Source organism: Mustelus asterias, chromosome 5, assembly GCF_964213995.1.
Source record: "Mustelus asterias chromosome 5, sMusAst1.hap1.1, whole genome shotgun sequence".
Classification (NCBI taxonomy): domain Eukaryota; kingdom Metazoa; phylum Chordata; class Chondrichthyes; order Carcharhiniformes; family Triakidae; genus Mustelus; species Mustelus asterias.
In genome coordinates, this window is record NC_135805.1 from 146,975,291 (window position 1) to 147,002,808 (window position 27,518).

The window sequence follows — 27,518 nt, forward strand, 5'->3', positions numbered from 1 at the left end:
GTTTGTCATTAAGTTTATTGCTTAATTTCCTCAGCACCGAACGAGGGATGAAACAACAGTATTATTGTACAGCCCGCTGTATTATAAGCATACATCAAGTTGATGTTGTTCCGAAGAAGGAAAGGTCAAGATTTGGAACCTAATGCTGAAGAAAGAGGTCGGTTTGAAGCTGTGGTCTTTAGGAGGAAATTTAGGTGATGTGATTTAGACCTTGGATGTCAGAGATAATGTCCCAGACGTCCGAATGCACTTTCGTCAATGATCGAACTCATGGAGTGACGAATAGGTTGTATGAGAGATGAGATGTGAAGGAACGCAGAGATACGGAGTGATAGTCAGGTGTTGAAGGAAGAGTCACTGCTTCAAAATCGAGATGATGGCAGAGAAACAGCCGGGACTGCATGAGGAGTGGCAGTTTGTGTGAGTTAATAAATGGGGTGCTAAAGCTCAGGAATAGTGTGGCAGGTGGAATAGTGGGTCTGGATCAAACGAGACCACGGGGTACATGGACACCATATGGCCTCACACGAGTGCAGAGACTGGCATCAATATGGAAGTGCTTTATGTGGTCCTGGCGATGGAAGGGAAAAAAATTACATTGTCATAATCAAAAGATCAAGTCCTGAATATTCGCATCGGCATCTGTGCAGAGAAGCCGAATTATCGTTGTGAATCTAAATGGACCTTCTGTAGAACAGATTTTATTCTGTGCTGTAATGAATAATGGAACATGGCTACTGAATTTCATTTTTAAAAAATTTCTACAGTACTGTAGAAGGATCATTTAGATCCCAATCGTTAACTTTGTTTCTCCACAGCCAATTCTCCCGAGTTTATAAATGATGCTTTATATCTTATTTAGGCTTTCCAGCATCTGCAATATTTTATTCATACGTGTATCACTTTCTATTCAGACTTGTCAATATTTGGCAGAAGAAGGATGGTATCATATATGTTCCAAGATGACCAATCAACATAATTGTTCGCAGCAGTCATGAATGAATGTCATTATTTGAATTATAATGTTAGCAGTGGCGATTTGGGCATTATCATTTCAAAATTAATCGTAAAATGCCATCAGTGCAGAAGGAAGCCATTCGGCCCATCGGGTCTGCAGTGACTCTCCAACAGCATGTTTCCTAAGCCCCATCCCCGAAACCTCACGTCTTTATCCCGCTTATCTCCCTATATTCATATCTTCGGAAAATAAGTGAGGCCAATGCACCTAATGTGCAGGTCTATGGATTGTGAGAGGAAACTGGTGTACCCGACACAGACACAGAGAGAACGTTCCAACTCCAGATAGTCACCTGAAGCCGGAATTGTTCCCGGGTGCCTGCTGCTGGGAGGCAGCAGTGCCGTCCACATCTTTAAGTTTAAAGTAACATGCAGGATGCCTTACAATCAGCTCATTGTCATGTTCTGCTCTGTCATTCATACACACGACCAGATTCCGTCCTGAAGATCCAGCTTATTGTTCTATGAATGTGATAAAATAAGGTTTCTTTTGCGATCTTCTTGACGTGAGCTCTGTGTCATTCAGAAATTCTGTACTGTGGTTTGCGAAATAGGCGCTCCCTCCGTCCTCTTGCGCTTCGGGCTCCAGACCCTTTTGTAATTGAAACATACAATATTTATACATAATTTCCTAACATCAGTTTTCTGTTTCAAAGCAAGCTCGCTCCTATGTATGTGTACACGTGTGCGTAAAGCTGAGTGTGTGTGTGTGTGCCTGTATGGGTCTGTATTTGCATGTATTCTTGAATCAGTGTTTGCTCTTGTGTGCCTGCGTGAGTGTGCAAGTCTGCTTGCTTCTGAACTCGTGCTTTTGCGTCTGCCTGTGTCAGATTATATCTGTGTGTTTCTCTGTGTGCATGGACGCATGCCTGAGTGAGTGTGTTTGTTTTCCTCTGCCTGTGTGTGTTTGTGAGTATCTCTCTCTCTCTCTCTGTGTGAACTTGGGTAGATATATGTTTAGGCGTTTGCGTGTCAATGTGTGCTTGATTTGGAAAACGACTATTGATCTTCCCAGTAATTCTGTTTGTTTTACAATTTATTCAAGGATACCCTATAAATTCGTACTTGAAGGTCCCTGCTTTGAAGCAGTCTACGACACCATTAGTTTCTTTTTCGGTCGTTGTTGAAGGGATATTTAGAGAATAGGTTCAGAGGGAATAATATAATTGGTTTATGTGCCCGTATAACAATTTATATTCGTAGGTACCTGTATAGCAATTTGTATCGGGAGGAATAAACAGTATATAATAAATATGTATGAATTTATTGTTATACGATCACAGAAGACATGCATGTAAGCTCAACCATGTTAATAGGAGTTCAGAATATTAAAACGACACAAAATGGATACTCGCTGGGTTAGCCACTTTCCTAAACACCATTAGTTGGCTTGAGCATAAGCTTGTTACAATAGATCATAGATACTGGTGACTGGTACCAGTCCATGATGCGAGGTCTCGGATGAAAACCAGACACGGAGGATTAGGGAAGACAGTCATGGAAGATGATAAGGAGGCCCACTGGACAAGGAGTATTGTACACGCAAGGACTCCAGATGGGAGAAAGAAAGATAATATTGATGAGGTACCATGAGTCGTGTCCATGAGACCACGTACTGATCAAGCATAAGCCCACCTTACATGATGCCTTTTTCATTGGATATGTGACTGCTGTATGTAATCTGTAATTAATATTATTGGACAAAGTCCAGCCGTGGTGGGCTGGATAGATGTTTGAAAAATGTATAAAAATTGATGTTTTTCCTTTGTTCGTCGGAGAGAGGCACTGGGTTCAACAGAAGCCATCTCCCCACCGTCGAAAATTAATCGTGTGATGCGAGGACCAACCCTGAGCGTTGAGTGATTTCTTTGAAACTCTCTCCCGCAAACAGTTGTTTTAAAAAGCAGCCTGATATATTCGTCATGATGAAATAGAAAGACATATAAATGAAAACGTTTCCCGTAGAGAGTGGAAATGTTCAATACGGACATAAGACTGGAATAATGAAAAGCCCGAATTGTACGGAGGAATGAATAAAAGTTGCAAACTTACTCGTGAAAACCTGAAGGACTGGCGGTTGTTCATTGTGCCTTTGGAAGAAGAGAATATTATTTAGCTTGGGTAAGAAGGAAGGCATTTTCCAGGGTGAAACAACTATAAATGGATACATTTTGTTAGCCTCCTGGGACCCAATGCTGCAGGCCAAATGGATACGCAACAAAAGGGTAATGTTGCTTCGCTAATAAAGCCATTGCAAACACGTGTCATGCTAAGAGATGTCAATAGCTTAGTAGTTATCGAAGGTAATGACGCCGATAAAAAAAACGTTTTTTAACCAATTACGTCATTTACTCAGACCTCAACGTTTGAAGGATGTTCTTTCAGATCGCGTGTCCATTTTGCCACCTGTTCATTTTTTTTACTTTCTTAAATAATTGCAGTAAATGTTTTGGGAAGTACTCGATAATGCAATTTATGTTTTGATCTTATTTATTGCGCCCAGAGGAAACCTTCAAATGTGCGGCCTAAGTCATACCAAAGACTGCTATATAAGATAAAGATGCACGGTGTTACGGGTAATGTATTAGCATGGCTAGAGGATTGGCAAACTAAGAGAAAGCGAAAAGTGGGGGTAAATGGGTGTTTTTCTGGTTGGCGAACAGTGACTAGTGGTGTGCCTCAGGGATCAGTGTTGGGACGGCAATTGTTTACGATTTACATAGATGATTTGGAGTTGGGGACCAAGTGTAGTGTGCCAAAATTCGCAGACGACACTAAGATGGGTGGAAGAGCAAAGTGTGCAGAGGATGTTGAAAGCCTGCAAAGGGATATCGAGAGTCTAAGTGAGTGGGCGAGGGTCTGGCAGATGGAGTACAATGTTGGTAAATGTGAGGTCATCCATTTTGGTGGGAATAACAGCAAAATGGACTCTTATTTAAATGGTAAAAAATTGCAACATGCTGCTGTACAGAGGGACCTCGGTGTCATTGTGCAGGAATCTCAAGGAGTTGGTTCGCAGGTGCAACAGGTAATTAAGACGGCACATGGAATGTTGTCCTTCATTGCGAGAGGGATGGAGTCTAAAAACAGCGAGGTTATGTTGCAGCTGTATAAGGTGCTGGTGAGGCCACACCTGGAGTACTGTGTACAGCATTGGACTCCTTACTTGGGAAAGGATATACTGCCACTGGAGGGGGTGCAGAGGCGATTCACTAGGTTGATTCCGGAGTTGAGAGGATTGGCTTATGAGGACAGACTGTAGATTGGGGCTATACTCATTGGAATTCAGGAGAATGAGGGGAGATCTTATAGAAACATATAGGATTATGAAGGGAATAGACAAGATAGAAGCAGGGAACTTGTTTCCACTGGCGGGTGAAGTTAGAACTGGGACAGAGCCTCAAAACAAAGGGAAGCAGATTTAGGACTGAGTTGAGGAGGAACGTTTTCGCACAAAGGGTTGTGGATCTGTGGAATTCCCTGCCCAGTGAAGCAGTTGAGGCTACCTCATTGAATGTTTTTAAGGCAAGGATAGATACATTTTTGAACAGTAAAGGAATTAACGGTTCTGGTGAGCGGGCGGGTAAGTGGAGCTGAGTCCACAAAAAGATCAGCCATGATCTTATTGAATGGCGCAGCATGCTCGAGGGGCCAGATGGCCCATTCCTGCTCCTAGTTCTTATGTTCTTATGTTCTTACACTGAATATGATTGCTCAAACTTCAAATGTACCCATATCTTGCTGGTATTAAACGTTTACACTTCAGGTAACATTGTGTTAGTTTACTTCTGCTGAAACTACAATGCCGTCATCACATGTTGGTATCCCAATGTATTTTCATCAATTTATTTTTTATTGCAGTTTCGGCATTATATCTATGCCTCTTTTTTTTTCCAGTACCATATCTTAACGAAGAAATTGGTGAATATGGACAACCATATTGTAGGGATGGCAAATACTTGCAGTAACTGGCCCTGTTGTTTAAGGTTCTGGCTGAATAAGAGACACTGGCATTTATGCTGCTTGTTATCAGAAGTACGGGAAGCATCTGCAGGCTGATGATCAGCCTGTTTGGCCACGTTATAAGCACACCTTCGTGTACAGCAGGTCTTGAATTGGGTTGTGAAATCAGACAATGTAGAAGCCATACCAATGCAATATAACACAACAAATCAATGATTAAATTTACATGATTTTAAATCTCTTAATCGTTTCCTTGCTCTAATTTTTTAATGCATATTTTCCTGGTCTATGTTATAGGAGACCTGCATAAACCAATCCCTTAACTTGAGTTTGGCATGTATTCTATTCAATGTCGTGCGCCTCATAGAAACTTAGTAAATATGAGCCCCTCGGCCCTTCGAGCCAGCTCTGCCATGCATTGTGATCATTGCTGATCATCCAGCCCAATAGCCTGACCCCCACTTCCCACTATATCCTTTGATATCCTTCGCCTCAAGTGCTATTTCTAACAGCTAATTGAAAATATAAAATGTTTTTGGCCCTCACACTTTCCTCTTGGATTCCATAGGTTGACCACTTTCTCAGTGCAGATATTTCTCCTCATCTCTGTCCTAAGCTTGCTACACTGTACCCTCAGACTGTGATCCCTGGTCGTGTACGCCCCAACCATCGGGAGCATCCTTCTTGCAGCTACCCTGTCTAGTTTTTTGGAATTGTGTAGGTTTCTATGAGATTCCCCCTCATCTTTCTGTACTCCAGCGAATATAGTGCTAACTGACTGAATCAGTCCATGAATGTCTGTCCAGCCATCCCAGAAATCAGTCTGGAAAACTATCTCGGCACTCCCTCCACAGTAGGAACATCCTTCCTCAGATAAAACGTCCAAAAATACACAGAATATTCCATGTGTTGGCTCACGAATGCGCTGTTTAAATGGATTTAACCTGTTGGACTTTAACCTGGTGTTGTTAAACTTCTTAAATGGATTGAAGCATCCGTGTTCCCGTATACGAATCCAATTTATATGAAGGCCAAAATACGATTCGGCTTTTTTACTGCCTACTGCCACTGTGTGGTTACCTTCAGTGACTTTTGTACGAAGACAACCAGATGCCATTTTCCACGTACATTATTCATATTTTCTGAAATATTCTACATCAACCTCAGGGATCAGTGCTGGGTCCACTGTTTATTTGTCATTTATATTAATGATGTGAATCAGAATATAAGAGGCATAGTTAGTACGTTTTCAGCTGACAACAAGATTGATAGCATAGTGGACAGTGAAGAGGGTTATCTCGGATTGCAACAGGATCTTGATCAATTGGGCCAGTGGGCTGAAAAATGGCAGATGGAGATTAATTTAGATACATGCGAGGTGATGAATTTTGATAGCTTAACCAGGGCAGGACTTACTCAGTTAATGATAAGGCTTTGGGGAGAGTTACAGAGCAAAGTGATCTAGAAGAACAGCTTCATAGCTCCTTGAAAGTGGAGTCATCGGTGGAAAGAGTGGTGAAGAGGGCATTCTGCTTGGTTTCATTGGTCAGAACATTGAGTACAGTAGTTCGGATGTCTTGTTGAAGTTCTCCAAGACATTGGTAAGGCCACACTTGGAATATTGTGTACAATTCCTTTCACCTTATTATACAAAGGATATTATTAAACTAGTAAGAGTTCAGAAAATATTTACTATGATGCCACCGAGACTTGATAGTTTCAGTTATAAGGAGAGGCTGAATAGATTGGGAATTTTTTCTCTGGAGCGTAGAAGGCTGAGTGGTGATTTTATAGAGGTCTATAAAATGATGAGGGGCAGAGATCAGCTAGACAGTCAATATATTTTCCCAAAGGTAGGGGAGTCTAAAACTAGAGGGCATAGGTCTAAGGTGAGAGGGGAGAGACGCAAAAGTGTCCAGAGGGGCATTTCTTTTTCACACAGAAGGTAGTGAGTGTCTGGAACAAGCTGCCAAAGGTAGTAGTAGAAGCGGGTACAACTTTGTCTCTTAAAAAGCATTTAGACAGTTACATTGGTAAGATGGGTATAGACGGATATGGGCCAAATGCGGGCAATTGGGACTAGCTTAAAAAAGTCCAGCATGGTTACTTTGGGCCGAAGGGCCTGTTTCCAGACTGTACACCTCTCTGACTCTATGACTCTATAACCGGTGCTGCCTGTGGTGCCCATCCACAGCAGAATGTTTGTCTTTACAGCCAAATACAGCGCGATGTCTGACCTGCTGGATTTCCCTGCATTCTCTGCTGCAAACCTATCTATGCATCAAATATTCGTCTGAACACGCACATGTGTTTTATAGTTGTAACCAAGATGTCAATCCATAATCTAACTTAATGCAGAGTCTACATGCTGAACGATAGTCTTTGTCAACTCTGCTGAATTATCAGCGACAAACCTTGCATCAAGTCATACGCAGAAATGAATAGTGTAGAATTTTACATAAAGGTCGATCATAATGTGTTCCTTAAATGCTTTACCGCTGTTAAATTTATCAGAAGTATCGAGTGGAAAATCGGCTAACTAAAATTTAATTGCCTTTTTCTCTACCGACAATTTTGAAATGTCACTTACGTTCCTTCGATTGTTTTGAAGCACCTGGCGGTGCAAAATGTATTACGTAGAAAGACGTAAGTAGCTTTGCAATTTCTGTGATGGTCATGTTGAAATGTTTTGTGATGTTGTTTCAGATATTTCATGAATAATATTAATATTCGGCAAAATTATGTTGGATATAAATGTTTAGACTTACTTGGACTGCCAATGTTGCTGTCAAATGTCCACAAATTGGAGCTAAAAAATAAAGCAGATGGCAATTTTACTGTCAAAGGTCCTCAAATTTGTAGTGATTATTTCAGTTTATAGAAGAGCTCAAAACCTTGTATTGATTACATTACTTCTTCATTACTCATAAAGTCATAAGAACCATGCAACTTGAAGCAGGAATAGGCAATATAACCCATCGAGCCTGCTCTACCATGTAATGCAATCATGGCTGATCACATCACGGCCTCAAATCCACTTAACTGTCCTTTCGCCATCGCCCTTCTAACCTTTATAATTAAAACTCCGTCCAGCTCTTCCTTAAATTTACTCAAATTTCCGGCATTCACCACGCTCTGGGGCACAGACTCACGATCCTTTGAGCGAACTAATTTCTCCTCATCTCTGTTGCAAACCTGCCACCGCTTCTGCTAAAACTATGACGTCTTGTTCTAGATTGCACGACAAGAGGAAACATCCTCTTCACGTCCACGTTGTGAATCTCATACAGCACTTATTATTCCAGACTCCAGGAAAGTATAGATCTAAATTCCCCAACCTGCCTTGGTAAGGACAAGAGATCTGTAAAGTCCCTCCCTTAACTGGGGCTATCCTGTCTCGTCTCACATTGGTTATGAAACGGCATGGATTATCCATGTGGCTTTATTAACATTTTATATGTTGAGTCCCACAAGTCTCAATTTATAGTCTGCATAATGGCCTTCGAACCTGCAAGAGTCAGCATTCAGAACGAGACCTCATCACATTTTCATTATCCACGTCATATATCTCGATGTCAACATTTTCGGACATCCACTTAGCTCGCCAGACCTGCAAACTTGCTTCTTATCTTTGCTATACACTTTACATGAGAAGTACTATTCAGGATCATTATGGAGCACTCGCCACTTCCCTTGATATGTGTTTGACGCCATACCTTTCTAACTAGCTCGCTTGATTGTCATAACATGCAACACAGCTCCCTCGATAAACAATCATCTACAAAATACACAGTAGCATTTCCTCCACACTGTGATATACGTGTAAAAGAAGACATAAACTCAAGTACTTTCAAGTAACAAATCAACACATTCTCAAGATTCATTCGGAATGGTCAAACAAGGTTGGTCATACCAACAATAATTACATGCTGTTGAGCAATAAAGCAGCACAACCGAATTCCCTGCCTTAGTTGTCGTGAGGATATCAAACAGGAGATTACATTTAGTTTGGGGGCTGCTGAGATATTAATCTCCTTATATTATTGTGTATAATCTATGTTTTACTTTCTATCCTATACAATAGCGACCTGGGTTCTAATTAAAATTTTGAAAATTTTGTCTAATGTTTTGGTGGAACATTTCGAGAATGAAGTAAACAGCTCTTCGAAAGTCTAGAAGCAGGGTATATGCTCTTAATGTTAGATGCACTGTTAGAGAGAACTGCAACACTCGATGTAGTAATCCAGAAACATTTCACACAAAAATATGCATATACTAGTTTAGTTGTACCTCTGAAGACATACATTGATAGACTATATGAATATGATGAATGGCCATTAAACTAGGAAAGCAGATGGATTGACAATACAGCTCGGCAATCATCCATTGGAATGGCCGAAGTGCGCTGAGATTCTTAACGTTCTGTACATATATTTCTCCATAAGGATAATATTTGAGGACAAGGACTGTGAACAAGTGACTGCAGAAAGCTGCTCAACGTATCAATCGCCATGATACTAACAGTAACATCAATTAGATTCATTTCAGAATGCTGTAGGAAATGGAAGGCACATGGCAAGATGCAAGTATTAAAATGTTGTTCGATATGCGAAGCCTATTTTGTCATTTAATTGGATGTTCACTAATCCTGCCTGTCACATAGGCACTTTAAATCTGCGTTCTCGTATGTCCTTGTCTGAATAAACAAAAATGTTAGCTGTATTGGAAACCCGATCTGATATCCAGCATCCACATTCCTAAATAAGATGTCAGTTCAGTTTTCCAACTATTTTAATTAACATGTGCATTTTTTGCTTCTGAATTGTCAAATCAAATTTTGCAATCGTTTCTAATTTCGCAGAATTTCACCAGCAGGGGGCATTGCTTCGTTATGCCATCAAATGGGAAAAAAAACAACAACTCTGAATTCAGATGATAACTTAGTGCAAATTCCAGAAGTAAGGCAAACTTAAATGAACATATAACCCTGGGTTTATTTATCAGGAAGCAAAAACATATACATTTCCATAAACTGCCTCACACTATGTTGCTGAAGGTGATTCCACGACATTGAACTTTAATTGAAAGCTAAACGTTTCTCACCCATCATTTTTCCTTCTCCTGGATTCGGCTATAAGACAGAAAAGCAAGAGCAGTTTAACTGTCGATCCAAATTGAAAGTTAATAAAATGATGTGTGTTAGCAGAGAGAAAGGAAACAAAACAAGACATGGACCGTTGATGGACGAAATTGCTCACTACGTGCAACTGTTACAAAGTATTCTTAAATGCGTGGTATTAATATATTTGGGCCGATAATAAAATAGACCTTTTCGACTTGAGCACGTCCCATCCAACATCCTCATTTATGAATTCAATGGACAAGTCAAGCGACTATAATCCAAAGAGTAGGCTAATAGTAGTAAGATCACGAAAGGCTAAATTGATCCAAATTATTTTGAAACTTAAAAGCCAGTGGAATCGATATCATCCTCGTAAGGAAACAGCCAATTTATATTGACTCCCGGATTTATAGCCTCTGGCAGAGATTCAATTTCTGCCAAAGGTGTTCTTCTTTCACTTACAATTTAGCACATATAATGCAAATGGCACATAAGACCTGTTTTAAAATATTATACAAACAAGTTATTTTAAATTTGAATCTTGGATGAACAAATTGGAACGTAAACAACTCTGACAAACATCAACATCCATAAGACTAATGTTACTGGACAAGGTTGTCCATGTCCTCAGAATACCACAATGCAGAGGGGATGATCAGAATTTGCCATGAGCAACCACCTGAATTATCCCTTAGTGTCGATGCTGAAGTATTAATTTCGAGATAACTTGATTGTACAGAGAGGGCATGCTGATAAAGGACTCTATTAAAGCGATGGTACTCACCTTTCTTTTTGCAGATGCACCACACAGTCACTATGACAATGACAATCAACACAACCACACCTGCCCCAGTTGGGATCCATATCCACTTATTTTTCATTCCTAATGGATGAAGTTGACAACGCATAACTAGTAAAACAAATCGACATGCTTCATTCCAGAAGTCAAACAATATTACTTTCTTCACAAGGCCATGAATTAAATATCATGCTTTTGGCAACAATGTGAAGAGGATTACCAACAGAAAATCATTGTTTAAATATAAACTGTTGACATCTCTATAGCAACAACGCGAATGACTGACTTTGTGATATTGGCAGCCCCAAAGCCATCGAAAAAGACGTGCATGGGCTATTAACATTTCAGCACCAATGGTTAATCGTCCCAAAATGTCACAATCATGAAAGTCTGTCTCGTTACTTGCCACACTTAATACTTCAAGGTTGGTTCCATATGATCCAGATGTCAGAAACAATGCTTAAATAATAAATCTTCCTCTATGGCACACTTGTACAGCAATAGCCGACAGATTCAAATAAAAACAGACAAATGTATCAACACGCCGCAGTGTCGCCAACATCTGCGCAAAAGGAAACTTAGCTACCATTGAGTTTGATGGCAATTCAACACATGTGGATACAAGAACTTTTGAAATCACAATAAATGAAAAGTAAACCGTGTTCTCTCTGCACGGGTGCTGCGTCACTTTTGAAGTGTTCAGAGCAATTAATGTCAGTATTGCTAATTACTGGCAACCGCAGAATTGTACTTATACTTTGGTGCATTCATCTCACTCTGATAATATGCACATCCAACCCTTTAAACACTCCACAACCAATTTCACCTTCGTTTCTTTGGTGCAAAGTTTGTCATCAAAGTGCCTATTAATATCTACATAAAATAGAGTTCTCTTGATTCCAATGTTAGTATTCAATGCATCCTATAATCCTTGGGCAGAGACAAAATACCTTCGGAAAACATGGCCAATGTGTGTTTTGAAGTAACTAATCATTAATTGCTATCCAAATGTTCTCGCCGCGGGCCTTACAACTCTTTACGTTCCGACGCACTTTGAAGTTCTGTATCATATCTTAAGATGGTAAATGCTCAACTGACGAAGAATGCAAGCAACTGATTTATTTCCTGGTACTTGCATTAATGCAAATCTCGAATGAGATTAGTCACGCCTTCCCATCCGGCCCCCAGCCGCCAGCAAACACCCTCCACCACGTCAGCAATTTGAGACGAGATACGTTGGATATGTCAGGATGCCACTATACAGTGAAGTATGGAATGCTGGGGCATCAGACATCCTTGGAGTCCGCAAATAGGACAGGGAAAAAAATAAATGCAATCCCATTACGTCATCCATCATTTATGTAGATTCCTCTCTTTACCTTGTATTTCTGGCTATTGTGGTTCCAAATAGTCATCAGGAAAAAAAGGAAGTTATTTATCAGTGAGTTCCTCTTCATACATAAGATGCCATATATCGTTCAAGGGGATGTCAGTCAAAGTTTGACGAAATCGGAGCAATTGTTTTTTTGCCTTGGAATTCTATTCTAGTGCCCAACAAAAGCATTCTATTTATTTTAACTTTCAAAGGGAATCTGCTTTCGAACTGAATATCAATGCGTTATGCTTCTTTCAAAGATAATCGTGAGCTGCTCCCCCTGCAGAAATGATTCCCACTGTATTGGCAGAGATCATAAAATCTAATATATTCATCAGTTGCGCATACAAGATTGATGGTTTGCGCAGATATATAATTTTGTATTTCTCCTTCGAGTTCTAAAATGTATCGCCAATGTCTGTTCATGAAGTAACCTCTTGCGGCTGTTCAGTCTACCTATGTCATTAAATTTGTTTCAGAAATGCACAGAAGTCTTCAAGTTACTGAATCCATGTAATACTTTACAGCACCTGATCTGACGGTCTAACATTAACATTATTCTTAAACCCCCCACCAGAAATAGGGGGGGTTGAGTCAGTTTTCTAACTTTACTGCCAGAAGCGGGAAGACGTCTGTCCTGTGGCAATTATATCCGCATGTTGGTTTTTTAAATACAGTGAAATTTCACTCGGATCTCTGAAGTTTTTGAACTACTGTATAATTAGCACCCGCCTATTTGGATATATTTTCCCACTTCCCTACTTGGATATATTTTCTCATTTCAGAAAAACATTGAAACTCAAACAAAATACTGCATGCACGTCTAACAGACTAGCAAGTGAAAAGTTCAACAATCAATGGCGTTGAACTTACCCATTTTTAAAATCCTCTTTTCACTCCCAACCCGAGGAAACAAGTGCATTTTCGGGTGGAAGAATGAGATTTCATAGGCATTCTACTTTTTTTTGGAAAAACATTGTCCAAAACCGTCTTACCATGCATGGTTAAGTGAACTGGATCGCTGAGACTTGAATCCTTCCATTGGCCTGACTTTTTATTTCGGTAAAAGCAACGGTATTCCCCTTCATGTTGAGCGGTGAGGTTGTGGAGTTCAAATGTAGCCGTCTCCTCTCCATCTGGAACGGTTTCTTCCACAATTGGCATGTCCTTCCCCTCTTGCATCAAATAGAACATGCTGCCTGCATGGTAGCTGGGGGTCCTGCATTCAATGCGAGCCGAACTTCCTTCCCCAAATGATCCATCCTTTGGATCTATCGATATTGTTGGTGATGGCAACTCTTGGGCATCATCTTTCAAATAATGAGAGAGGAAGAAAGTTGAAGGGAAATATCAACATGGAAACTGGAGTATTGTTGAGAAAAAGAGAAAGACCATTACAGATGTTCAACTGTCATCTGAATAAATTTCCTTCAGAAACCGTAGAGCATCAATGGATGTTCAGGGGAAATGTTACCATATCCTGGCGTAATAGCAACCCATGTTGATATATTACAGGTTAATAGAGCAGCTCATCCAGACAGATGTTGATACAATATTCTCAATTTCGCAGTAGCAAAGGCAGCTAGCTGTGCGACTGCGTGTTCATTTCTAACATTAAAGATGTCGCGAATGAATTTTGGGAGAGTCACACGAGCGCTGAAACAGGCTTCATTGCAATCCCATTGATACACCGATTCATTTTGCTTATTTTATCTACAAACAGCGAAAAGGCCGTCGTAAATACTGCTATTGTTGGGAAAGATATCTTGATTACATTTCAATCTAGCCTTTTGATTAATGTCACTTGCTGTGATTCCAATCAATTTTAAAACAAATTGTTTCTAATTAATTCTTGTGGTTTGTACAACTATGATACAATCATACATTTCGATCTGATGCTTGTTGAAAACAATGTCCTTTCATTTTTTTAAAGGTTCACGTGCATGTACTGGCCAATTTCAATTCTCATCCCAATTCCATAGCTGCCCTGAACAGGTCGTTAGACTGCTGCTCGGGGCTGATGACACATTTCACAGGAAGCGCTGGGAACCTGGAGTCTCTTGCGCTCTTACCCCCAATTGAAGCATTTACAGGTTGACACGCTCAAACTATTTGACCTCCCTTCATCATTTTCTTATGGGTTGGTTCGCAATTCCAGAGCTTCTAGCTCAGAGGTAAGGATGATATTACTGCACCACAAGACTTTTTTCGCCAACAGTTTAGTTCCGATTCATATATGCAATCCTTTAAATATATTGCATGCATTTATGTATAATATATATTTAAAGAAGTGCGTATTATATATATATATATACGTATATATGTGGTAAACCACGTTAAGATTATTGCCTGTGTGTGGTGTGTAACATGCCTGGGCATGCCCCTGCCGGCCCGGCCTGAGACTCCTCCCCCCCGGTCCGTTATAAAGGTGACTGCTCCCAACACCCCTGCCTCAGTCGCCGGACCAGTTCATCAGCATGGGTGTGCTCCAAGTGTTTTAGTGGGTAAATATGTAGGGAAATGTGGATAGGGCTTGGGTGGGATTCTGGTTGGCGAAGACGCAGTGGGCCGAATGGCCTCTTTCTGCATTGTAGGATTCTATGATTCTACCTTTGCACTAAACGTAGAATCAGGCTCTGATCCCAAAGCTATCTGTGGTAAGTGCGTCCAAAGATTCTCAATTCGTTTTCTTGTCCCGTGCACGAATAACCCAATGTTTCAACAAGAATTGCAGGCGGGAAGTAAAATAAGCAGGCTGACAATGGAAAGTGGGAACAGAAGGACAACAGAAGTAAGAGCACTAAAAGGCAAAGGCAATAACGAAGACGCAAATAGGGACACAGCACAAAGAAAAAATAGAGTGACTATAGATGGAACAAAGGTTGTCCAAAGGATTATGTACCTTAATGGACGAAACATTCAAAATAATGTTGACAAACTGACAGCAAAATTCAACGTAAATGGAAATGGCATCACTCACATGCTTTAAAGGAGTTCTAAACTGGGAACATAATTTCCAGGGATATTAGCCATTTTGGAAAGTTGGGAAGGAAGGAACAGATGGTGGGTGAGCATACTTAACAAGAGATGCAATTATGTCACTTGTGAAAGTCGAAATATATTCGGATGATGTACAGTCATAGAGTCAAAGAGGTTTCCAGCATGGAAACAGGCCCTTCGGCCAACTTGTCCATGCCTAAGCTAATCCCAATTGCCCGCATTTGGCCCATGTCCCGCTATACCCATCGTACCCATGTAACTGTCTAAATGCTTTTTAAAAGTCAAAATTGTACCCGCCTCTACTACTATCTCTGGCAGCTTGTTCCAACCACTCACCACCCTCTTTGTGAAACAATGGCCCCTCTGAATACTTTTGTATCTCTCCCCTCTCACCTTTAACCTATGCCCTCTAGTTTTTGACTCCCCTATTTTTGGGAAAATATATTGACTATCTAGCTGATCTGTGCCCCTCATTATTTTATAGCACTCTATAAGATCACCCCTCAGCCTCCTACGCTCCAGAGAAAAATAGTCCCAATCTATCCAGCCTCTCCTTATAAGTCAATCCATCAAGTCCCGGTAGCATCCTAATAAATCTATTCTGCACTTTTTTCTCGTTCTTATAATATCTTTTCTATAACAGGGTGACCAGAATTGCACACAGTATTCCAAGTGCGGCCTTACCAATGTCTTGTACAACTTCAACAAGACATCCTAACTCCTGTATTCAATGTTCTGACCGATGAAACCAAGCATTCCGAATGCCTTCTCCAGCACTCTGTCCACCTGTGACTCCACTTTCAAGGAGCTATGAACATGTTCCCCAAGAACTCTTTGTTCTGTAACTCTCTCCAACGCCCTACCATTAACTGAGTAAGTCTTTCCCAGGTTCAATCTACCAAAATGCATCACCTCGCATTTGTCTAAATTAAACTCCACCTGCCATTCGTCAGCCAACTGGCCCAATTGATCAAGATCCCGTTGCAATTGGAGATAACTTTCTTCACTGTCCACTCTGCCACCAATCTTAGTGTCATCTGGAAACTTACTAACCATGCCTCCTATATTCCCATCCAAATCATTGATATAAATGAAAAATAACAGTGGGCCCAGCACTGATCCCTAAGGTTGATGTACAATATTGGGTGGAGCTAAAGGAAAGCAGTGAAAATAAGACATTCGTGGGAGTAGGATATAGACCACCAACCAATAGCATACCGTAAGAAAGGGTGGAAAATATAGGAGCATGCATAAAGAACAGAGCGATAATTATGGGTTACAATAATCTTCATGTCAATCGAGTTAATCAAGTCAGAAACATTCGCTTCGACCACAAATTCATAAAATGCATTAGTCGCAGTTTGCTCCTGAAATAATTCATGGAACCAACTCAGGAGCAAGCGATCCTAAATCGTTTAATAGGGAATGAGGCGGGTTTAACGGAAGGCATCAGAGTGACAGATCCTCTAGAAATATTGACCATGACATTACATAATTTCATATTCAATTTGAAAGTTAGAAACTTGGGTAGGAAACAATTGTGTTTGACTTAAATAAAGGCAATTGCAATGAAATGAGGATAGTGTAAGATGGAGTGCACCGGGCGGATAGATTAGCACGAAAGACAACAAGCATGGTTAGGCATTCGATGAGGTAATTCATGACCACCAATGTGGTGTTATCTGCAAATTTGGCTAATCTACATTGGCTTCCTCCCTCCAATCATTAATTATAACTATTTGTGGTTCCACAACTGATCCCTGTGGAACCCCACTGATTACAGGTCGCCAACCTGAGAAAGAACTTTCTAACTGCACTCGCTGTTTCCTGCCAATTTGCCCATTCTCTATCAATGCCAATATATTACCTCCAAAACTATGGGCTCTGCTCATACGTGAGGTACACGGACGGAACATAAATGCAACACATTTACTGTTCCCCCTCTATTCACTTTGGTTGAGACATGCACGAAAAATGCAAACCAACACATTCAGACACGTTTCCCCATTCATGAGGCCTTGTTCATGCTGTTTGGTCAGATTATAATTTTTCGAAATGTGCATGCAACTACTTGTTTAATAATTAATTCCAGCATCTTTCTACCAACTGGTGTAACGCTCATCGGACTATAGATGCCCGGATTTTTCCTGTCTCCCTTTTTCAATAAGGGTGTCAGCTTGGACGTTTTGCAATTCTCCATTCTGTCTGAAGACTGCAAGGAATTTTGGAAAATTACAAGCACTGTATTCCCTATCTCTATAGTTACTATTTTTTAAATCGTTAGGTTCAAGTGGTCAATGCCAGGACACTTCCTTGCCTTGAATTTCCTCAGTTTCTCTAACACTGCTTCTCCAGTGATGGTGATAGTACTTAATCCCTCTCCCCTTTTAGTATGGATGAGATGTTCGAAGTATCTCCCCACATAACGACCGTTGGACATTTTCTCATGAATTCCCCCACTGTTTCCTTTCTCCCCATGACTTTCTCTGAAGATTGATGTTCTAAGAGGCCCATGTTCTCTTTGACCTCCCTCTTCATCTATGTTACTTTAATCTGACTGTAGTTCTTTATTTTTTATATACTTCACTTGTTTACGGTTGTAGAGTATTTTCTCTCTCTTTATTATATTTTCAGTCCTCGTTTGCTGGATTCTGCATTGATTCGAGTCTTCAAAGCCAGCACTGACTTATGCCTCTGCATATATTTTTTGTTTCAACTTAATATCGCTCTTAAACTCGTTGGTCAGTAATAGTTCATTTATCGCTCTCATGGAATCTTTCCTCCTGAACGGATTACTGAGCATCATGAATTGCCACACCAGATGTCTACCATTGCTTGCTTGCTATCTTTCCAGCTAAGCTATCCAATCAGTTCAATTTAGCAAATTTTATGCGCATTTCATTGACATTTCCATTATCAAATTGAAACACAATTCTTCCTGATCCATTTTCTTCACTATCAAGCTGTGGCGATATAAACAGGGCCTAGTTTTAAGGCTGATAAAATTGGATATCATAAATTAAAGAATTGGACATATTGAAAACGAACACAGTCAAACCTCAGGCATGCCAATTGTACAATACACAAATGTGTCTGGGCCTGACCCATCAACCACCCATCAAAGGTCGTTACACTTTACTTGAGACTTAGCAAGAGATCATGGCACCTCATTGAAATCCTTTGGTCTATTGTTAGAAGCCCAGATCGGGCCAGACTTTCTGTCACCAAGAGTTCTGATAACAAGTTCAACAACATGGAGATGGACACCTGGGGGGCGGACCTTGGTGTCCTGTCAGGCAGACATCAAGAAAGCCATTGGGTATTGGAACCCCATCCCGTGACCTCATTGGCCGGAAGCCAGAGAAGTTTCTGGAAAGGCTGGGGATAAAGGGACACACTCAGAGGCACACTGCAGCGAAGACTCGATGAGGGAGGAAGTTGTGACCATTCAGAAGACTGACCAGAGAAGAAAGAAGCTGCCATCGAGACTCACCTTCGTGATGACAGACCAGAGGGACTCAGAGAATCTGGCCTGCAGTTTAACCAAGCCATCTTTACGGGTAGTATACTTGAATCTGGGGTATCCTCTTGTTTTATGTGGGTAATTTAAGGGTTAATAGTGTTATTATTAATAAACTTGTTGAACCTTTACTTGTGTTTGTCCTTTGTCCACCTTGCAAATAAGGGCACCGGGGTAAAACCTTGGAGTAAGTAAACTGGTTGAAAGTATCTGAGAATTAACAGGTACAACAGTGGCACCCCAGATGGGACTTCGATAAGAAGTAATATGTTGCTCCGAAGTCGAACCTTCAGTCCGGTATTCTCCAACACTCCGTCTGAGCCTGAATTAAGAGGGCAGCTGCCCCACGTGACCCCCAGTCTTAAGTGAGTGAAGGACTAATACAGATTCAACCAGTAAATTGGGCCATAAACCCGGTGTCTGTAACACAAAGTGGACAAACTGTGTAGTTAGAACGAGAACAGTCTAGGGATTTTGGGTAAAATCTGCGAGAGGGCATTTAGTGAAAATCGGACCCCTACGCCGATCCCTTACCTGTACTCAAGTGACGAATCCTAAAAGGAAATAATCATGGCCAGTCATGCTGCATGGGAGGACCTCTGGATTGGGGTTCAAATGTCCAAATCCACCCATGGGTCCGCATTCTGTCACAACTGGCCATAATAGGAATCCTACTTATGATAGTGTATCTAACCATCATCACATTTAAGTGCGCCCGATGGAAGACCGCGCACATACAACAATTGGAAGCGGAGGTGAGCACAGGAGAAGCAAGGAACCAGATTAACATGGTAGACATGAGCCAGTTCCAGGCTCAATGTGATAAAGCCTACCAAAAGGCACGGCGTGCTGTCCATGAGAGAGAGGCTGCGCTGCAACAGGTAGAGGAAGTTAAACGTAAATGCAGCGACCGACAGGCTGCAATAAAAGTTTTGCACCAAGCAGGAAAAGTAAATACAGCCCGCGCAACAGACCACTCCAAATGCCTGCGCGAGATTGAAGATTTAAAAGCACAACTGGCCATAAAAAGTGGGGTAATGTGTGCATACACGACTGAAACAGGGGATAGTGACCCAGGGGTAGAGTGGGGGGATTTAGAAGAGGATGCCTGCCATTATGCAACAGCTCGCGTCACTGCCGACTGGGGACCCCCACCTCCCTCCCCGGTAGTGGAACCAACCGCATCACCTAATCCAGCCCCCATCTGGGGAAACTCAGTCTCAGCTCGTAGTCCTTTTACCATCCCAAAAAGCCCAGTCACTAATCCGGTTCCTGTGCAGATGAATCCGGTCACCACCCAATGACAGGACTGACAGAACCACAATGTGACTTATGTAACTCCATACACCATGACACAGCTTACTGACATAGCTAAAATGATTGGAGTATTTGAACCCTCCGGGGATCCACTTGCTCTATTTGACCAGGTTACCCAATATCGTGTTTCCGAGACCAGGCAGAAGTGGTTAAACCTATTCTGTTATGTTTAAGTCCTGCCATCCGTTCCGCCCTACCCGAACCCCAGAACGTGTCCGGGGGAACCCTACCAGAAATGAAGGCGGCCGTTCTGGCCGCCATAGGCTACAATAGGGATGACCCGGTACAAGGCTTAAGCAACTGCCAACAAAAGAGAGGGGAGCACCCGACAGCCTATGCTGGCCGACTATGGAACCAATTTGTTGCGGTTTTTGGCCAATTAAATCGAGTCCAATTAAATGCACACCACCGGCCCATATGGATCCGGACCCTGATAGCACACGCCACCGAGGGCAGTCGGAAAGGCTTTGAGAATTTTGATCCCGATGATAATACACACAGAGAAGCCTGGGCCATCCGCAATATGACTCGTGTGTGGGAACGGGAAGTCAGACAAACAGACACCCCCAAGCCCACAAAACACGGAAAGATGAACCCAATCCACACAGACCTGGCCCCGGTTTGGCGTAACGAAGGGGGTGGTGGAAACAGGGGATCGGGAAACTCACCCCCATATACCCCTGCCAATCATCGACCCAGAAAACCACTGCCCCATGCAGAATCCCAATATATCCCCAACCCCAGGTACAGGGAACAATACAATCCAGATATCCACCCCCACAAGTGCAGTATTATAACTGTAGCCAGATCAACCCTTTTGCCCGGGACTGTAGGGCACCACCAAATTTCAGGGGACCAGCAAACCCCGCACACCCATACACTATTGCTGATCGCCGACACAGGGAACCACAAAGCCGCACAGGACTTAGGCCCAACCCCCGACACCGAGAACTATATAGAGTTGAGCCCAGAGGCCCACGCCCACAAGCACAGTGTTATACCTGCGGGCAACCCAACCATTTCGCCCGGAACTGTAGGGCCCGACCCAACGACCCCACATGGCCATCTCAGCGGTTCCCCGATGATGGACCCCGACCCATGCCCCTTGAATGACCGGCCCGACAAGCAGCTATAACCCCTACATTCCTGGCAGACAACCTAACCGACGGCGGGGAACCCCATGAATGCCAGGTTCCGGCAATAAAAGACCCCAAGGGGCCATTTTTGCCAAAACAAGAGGGGGGGGGAGCCAGGGGAATCAGCCAAACCCTGGCCCAGGGGACCCCGACGGAAAGAATGGGGAACCCGCAAACCTTACCCCCTATGGCGCCCCTGGTACCGGGACTCCCAGAACCGTTTGACCCGGCGCTCACTACCAGAGGTGGTAATGCAGTGGGTACCTGGCAGCCAAAGCCCGCCCATGTAGGTTCTCTCCACTAAGAAAGAATCAGGACATCACAGTCCAAATTGTAAATAGCTTTATCCGTCCACTCCTCGCATCACCCAATTGAAACGGCTTTCTTATCTGCCCACATTATACTGCGTCATAATCTTCCAACACGCCACAGTATGGTTCTGGGATGAAGAATCTATTGTTATACCGTGCCATAGTCCTCCAACAAGGACACATGCCACATACCCAACATTTTACTTTAACGCTCTGCACACTCTTTCGTATCAACACTTCATATGAAACTATTGGGCCTTTATTATTCCTTTACTTCTTTCTTTGTTTTTTTTTAAAAAAGAGGAGTCAATACGGCATTCTAGTAAAGAAAAGGAAAAGAGAATCAGATATTAATAAGAATTAACAGGTGCTACGTTGATCTTCCCCAAAATGAACTACATACTTCCCTGTAATCTGGGACTCCTCGTCTCAGACCGAAGCACAGACACCACATCAACCAAAAGATCAGCCTAAAATACCCCGGATATATGTGGTTCACCCCACGCCCAATGGAAGTACATTCGTCAGAGATCAACCTTTTGGCACCCCTTAGAAACTTTCTGGAAGGGGACTACAGAACAATATCTAAAGAACGTAAACTCTTGCAGAATAAAAAACTTGATTTAGATGCAGCAAAAGCAAGACTGAAGAAGGCAAAGGTCTCAGAGGCCCGTTCAGCAGCAGAACAGGAAATGCGAATTACACAAAGTGAATTTGATCGCCAGGCAGAGATCACAAGGCTTTTGCTCGAAAGAATTAGCAGTACACATGCTCATCACCTTCGTTGCCTGCATGACTATGTTGATGCCCAGTTGACCTACTACGCTCAGTGTTACCAGTATATGGTTGATTTACAGAAGCAACTTGGATGTTTTCCAACCATGTTTTCTTCCAACAACAATCAGATTGCTCCGGCTTCCCTATCGCCCTAAGGAATTTCAGCAAGTGCCATCCGACATCGGGAGAGTATCAAGAGCCTTGATACTCTCCCATCTTGGTCACTTGTCATTTTGTACTGTTTATTGATTTGTTTTGTATATACCCAATTGACGTATTGTTTCTTGTTGTTTTTTAAATTATTTTACTTCATTTTGTACTGTTTATTGCTTTGTTTTGTATATGCCGTATTGCTTATTGTTTTATTAAATTATTTTACTTCATTTAAATTTGTTGGTACGATTGTGGGTTAGGGATGATACTGTCAACTCCAGATTCGGGGTACTTGCTTGTTGAGATGGTTTGGTGAGAATTGTGTGATCCAGTTCGCTGACGCTCATTGTATCAAGAGGAGGGAATGAGGTGATATAAACAGGGCCTAGTTTTAAGGCTGATAAAATTGGATATCCTAAATTAAAGAATTAGACATATTGAAATCAAACACAGTCAAACCTCAGGCAGGCCAATTGTACAATACACAAATTTGTCTGGGCCTGACCCATCAACCACCCATCTCCTGCTAAGTCTACTTGAGACTTAGCAGGAGATCATGGCACCTCATTGAAATGCTTCGGTCTATTGTTAGAAGCCCAGATCGGGCCAGACTTTCTGTCACCAAGAGTTCCTGGAGATACCTTATCTGATCACAAGTTCAACAATATGGAGATGGACACCTGCGGGGCGGACCCTGGTGTCCTGTCAGGCAGACATCAAGAAACCCATTGGGTATTGGAACCCCCTCCTGGGACCTCATTGGCCGGAAGCCAGAGAAGTTTCTGGAAAGGCAAGCAGGCTGGGGATAAAGGGACACGCTCAGAGGTACACTGCAGCGAAGACTCGATGAGGGAGGCAGTTGAGACCATTCAGAAGGCTGACCAGAGAAGGAAGAAGCTGCCATCGAGACTCACCTTCGTGATGACAGACCAGAGGGACTCAGAGAATCCGGCCTGCAGTTTAACCAAGCCATCTTTACGGGTAGTCTACTTGAATCTGGGGTATCCTCTAGTTTTATGTGGGTAATTTAAGGGTTAATAGTGTTATTATTAATAAACTTGTTGAACCTTTACTTGTGCCTGTGCTTTGTCCACCTTGCAAATAATGGCACCAGGGTAAAACCTTGGAGTAAGTAAATTGGTTGAAAGTATCTGAGAATTAACAGGTACAACAAAGCCAAAAAATATATTTCATGGTATGATTATGTTTTTTCCTATGGGACCGTTTTGTCTTTATTTGAACTGCTTCATCACCCTTCACCAGATTCAGGCAGTCTATTCCATCGTTAGTTCCGTTACATATCGCCGTAGGAAACTGACCCCAATGCTCTCTATGATTTATTTGCCACCGGCAAGCTTTCCAACATAATTGACTGAATCAACATGAAGAGCATAAGAACCCATAATTGTGACATCTTCCTGTTATTATTTGGTTTATTAATTTCCTCCAGTTTGGTTACTGGTTTATGTGCACCAATACTGTCACTGTCTTTATTCTGTTGACGTTTTTCTTACCTCTACGCAAATTGACTCTACATCATTCAAGCTTAGATTGTCTCCCAAAACTGACCGCATTTCATCTCTCCAGAACAGTGCTCACTCACCATCTTTTCCTTCCCGACTGTATTTCCGAATGTTCAAATATCCCTGGATTTTAAGCTCCTACTTTGATCTTCTTTAAACAATGTCTCCGCAATGGTTATGGAATCATGCCCATATACGTTGATTTGCACCGTAAGTTTTTTTTTCAGAATACTCCTTGCATTAAAGTATAAAGCATTGAACTTTGTTTTTTTTTGCCATTTTCAATCATCCTTATTTTTATTTGTGCTTTGGCTCTATTTGCTTCTCGTCCTCGATTACCTTCGCTATCGTTTTTGCAATTTACTGTACATTCTTTCAATATTGTTTTGTGTCAATTTTCCTTGACATCCTGCTTAGGTTTCCATGCCCATGCATTTCTGGTTTACAACCGCACAACGTTGGTTAGGCCACAGCAGGAATACCGTATGCAGTTCTCGTCACCTCAATATTGGAATGCTGAGATTGCACTCGAAGGTACAAAGGAGTTTCACAAGGACATTCCTGGGATGTAATACTTAAGCTTGAAGGAGATACTGCGGAGAGCCAAACTGTTTTCTTCAGAGCAGTGAAGGCTAATGAGGACATGGCTGAGGTGTGTATAATTCGACAGGGTGAATAGGAACAAGCTGGTCCCATTTATTGAGGGGGCAATGACAAAGGGGCTGGCCTTACGGATATATAGTAAGAGATTCAGAGTGAATCTGAGTTTCTTTTTCACACAGCGAATGGTGAGAATCTGGAATGCATTGAACGGGTAGATAGTGGAGGCCAGAATATCTCCAAACCTTTAACATGTATTTGGATGGACATTTTAATATAGCAAAACTGAATAATGTGGGCATGTTCTGGGAAATGGGAATAACACGAATTGTGTGGTACTTTTTATCAGTGCAGGCTCGATGGGGTGGTGTCATTTCTGCGCTGTACGAATCTGAATAGGAAATATTCGGTCTGGGACACTTGTACTATGCCTTTGGAAGAGGTTTCCAAAATGACAATTTGAGATGAGGAGATGATGAGTTGTTTCTGATTTGGAAAATACTGCTTCCAAATGTTCTCGAACTAAATTTATTCGCACATTTCAGAAGGTCGCTGCATGGAGTCTTTGATGATAAGACAAGCAGTGAATGTTAGAGCCTCAACCTGGTAGATGCGATTAACTGTTATGTCTTCAAATTTGATGGAGCAGGATCTACATTTCTGGAACGGGGGTGGCACGGTGGCATAGTGGTTAACACTGCTGCCTCTCAGAGCAAGGGACCCTGGTTCTATTCCCGGCTTGGGTCACTGTCTGTGTAGAGTTTACATAGTTTCCACGTGTTGCCACGTTTCCCCCTGGTTCTGTAGTTAGGGAAGTGGCAGCCCTCCGGACTCAAAGTTAACTTAGGCCACTTTAGATTGTAACATTTCTCGTACTTCCTGATACCCTTATTAAAAATGCATATATTGCTTCATTGCAACCCGCCCTACTTCTTCCAAAACAGTCTTTTGTTCATAGCGTTTTTTTCCAATCTATTGCAACTTTGATATATTTTCCCTCCCTTCAGTTCTGACTCCAAACGTCAAATTTGCTCGTGCTTCTTGCAGATGTTGCCACTCTGTTTTTATTTCTCTCTGGCATTTTTGTTCACACCATTTGCTCTTAAATTGCACAGTAAATACTCAACTGGATGTGAACTTGGACGGGCGACAGATGTTGGCCTAGCCACCGACGTCCAGATCCAAATAATCAATTATTTCATGTACATATATGTTTTTTCCCTATATTTCCTATATATCCTTGTGGTTCTTTGGAATTATTGCACATGAATACTACTGACACGCCTAATGTTTATTTCTCATAGAATCCCATAGAATCCCTACAGTGCAGAAGGAGGTCATTCGGCCCATCGAGCCTGCACGGACCACAATCCCACCCAGGCCCTATTCCCGTAACCCCACATATTTACCCTGCTTATCCCCTGACATTACCAGCAATTTAGCATGGCCATTCAACCTAGCCCGCACATATTTGGATTGTGAGAGGAAACCAGAGCACCTGGAGGAAAACCACGCAAACACGGGGAGAATGTGCAACCTCCACAAAGACAGTGGCCCGAAGCCAGTATTGAACCCAGGTCCCTGGCGCTGTTAGGCAGCAGTGCTAACCACTGTGCCACCATGCCGCACCTCAGGAAATACCGTCATGCCTTTCTTGAGCCAACCTTATAAATTACAAGTTAAAATCGATTATGCTCGCGTCTAATAATTAAATGCACTTGAATGAACATTTCCTTCCCTCCCCTGCTTTTGTACATTATAGTTCTTCAAACATTGTATTCCTGCTCTTCCTGCGTCGAGTGGCCTTGTGAGTCAAATGTTAAAGACAACTTTCTGCTTTGCTCTTGAGAAAAGCTGCAGGAAATATTGCGACAGTTCCTCTTTATTTTATCTCTATTAGTTGCATTAATCGCCCTAACAAGCAGATGCATTCACGTAGCTTTGGTAACAAAATATACTTCACCATTTAGATGGTGCATTGCGTATATGCAAGAGAAGTCCATATTTATAACTGTGGCTATCCAAACACAGATCGGCAGAAACATCTATCATTTTAGATTCCCATTTTCTATCGTATCTCAGCTCGTCGCGAGGATATTATAACATATTTTTAAAACAAATTCTGAATTATGCTCATGGCATTGTTACTCAATTCCTTCGCCTTTGTGACTCGCCGGATTTGAATAGCAGAACTGAAACACAGTGACTCAGGGGGTCAATTACTAAGCCAGCTTGGGTAGCAAAAAAAGAGGCTGCAAAACAAGCAGAGCATTTACAGCCGTTTGGGAACACATGCTTTTGAAGCAGCTATTTTAAATCACTGTTTTTTTTAAACAGACAAAGTCATTGGCTTTGGATTAGGAGGCACTAACCTTTGTTGGAGATTCTCTGTGCTTGTGAAAAACAACCTGCAAAGATCGAGGAGATACAATGTTCGTCAAATAGTCCAAATAGTGATCATTTGTTCGCTCTAATGCGCAAATACAGCGATTTTACAGATATTTTTCCCTGGGGCAAGACATTTTGTCAGCCGATGAGGAAACGATTTTGGCGAAATTACTAAGTGAGACAGTGAGACGCCAGCATCCCCATTCTGTGACAGGAATACTAGCATTGTGCAAAGGCTTACAAGATAAAATAAGATCGACCCATCGTCGCTCTCTGCCTATGAAAGCAAGGCTCTCCAATGTCTAGCAAAACCGACAGCATTATTGTTAATGCCTTATGGCACTGGGAGAAACAAACTTACCCAGCGTAAAGAAAAGCAGTTTGAACAACATTTTGAGGTGATATTAAATACGTTGTAAAGACAGAGAATGCTGAGGAAACTGCACTGAAACTCATTTCCTGTTCGTTTCAACGTCAGGCCAAATCACTTTTTTTTCGAAGCACACTTCCCATAACT

General features: G+C 41.9%; 1 protein-coding gene across 2 annotated transcripts; it reads right to left on the minus strand.

Annotated features, from left to right (window-relative positions):
* Positions 1-27,518, minus strand: LOC144494207 (uncharacterized). Of its 2 annotated transcripts, XM_078213808.1 has the most exons (8): positions 27,363-27,518; positions 26,986-27,021; positions 13,272-13,586; positions 10,887-10,985; positions 10,084-10,111; positions 7,749-7,789; positions 3,070-3,107; positions 1-1,609 (listed from the first exon to the last, which is right to left on the minus strand). In XM_078213808.1, the coding sequence occupies exons 1-8, from the start codon at positions 27,391-27,393 to the stop codon at positions 1,472-1,474; spliced, it is 726 nt and encodes a 241-aa protein (XP_078069934.1). In that variant the 5' UTR covers positions 27,394-27,518; the 3' UTR covers positions 1-1,471. The 2 variants fall into 2 exon arrangements, with proteins under 2 accessions (XP_078069934.1, XP_078069935.1); XM_078213809.1 differs by lacking the exon at positions 10,887-10,985 and having other exon boundaries at positions 5-1,609.

What these genes read in the sequence shown, in the direction of transcription:
- LOC144494207 (XM_078213808.1), bottom strand. Translation starts at nt 27,393, where the DNA reads ATGTTGTTCAAACTGCTTTTCTTTACGCTGG. An exon ending in GTGCATCTGCAAAAAGAAAG is followed by an intron (nt 10,112 to 10,886) that starts GTGAGTACCATC and finishes TCTGTCTTATAG; the next exon opens with CCGAATCCAGGAGAAGGAAA. An exon ending in CAGCAACATTGGCAGTCCAA is followed by an intron (nt 3,108 to 7,748) that starts GTAAGTCTAAAC and finishes CTTCTTCCAAAG; the next exon opens with GCACAATGAACAACCGCCAG.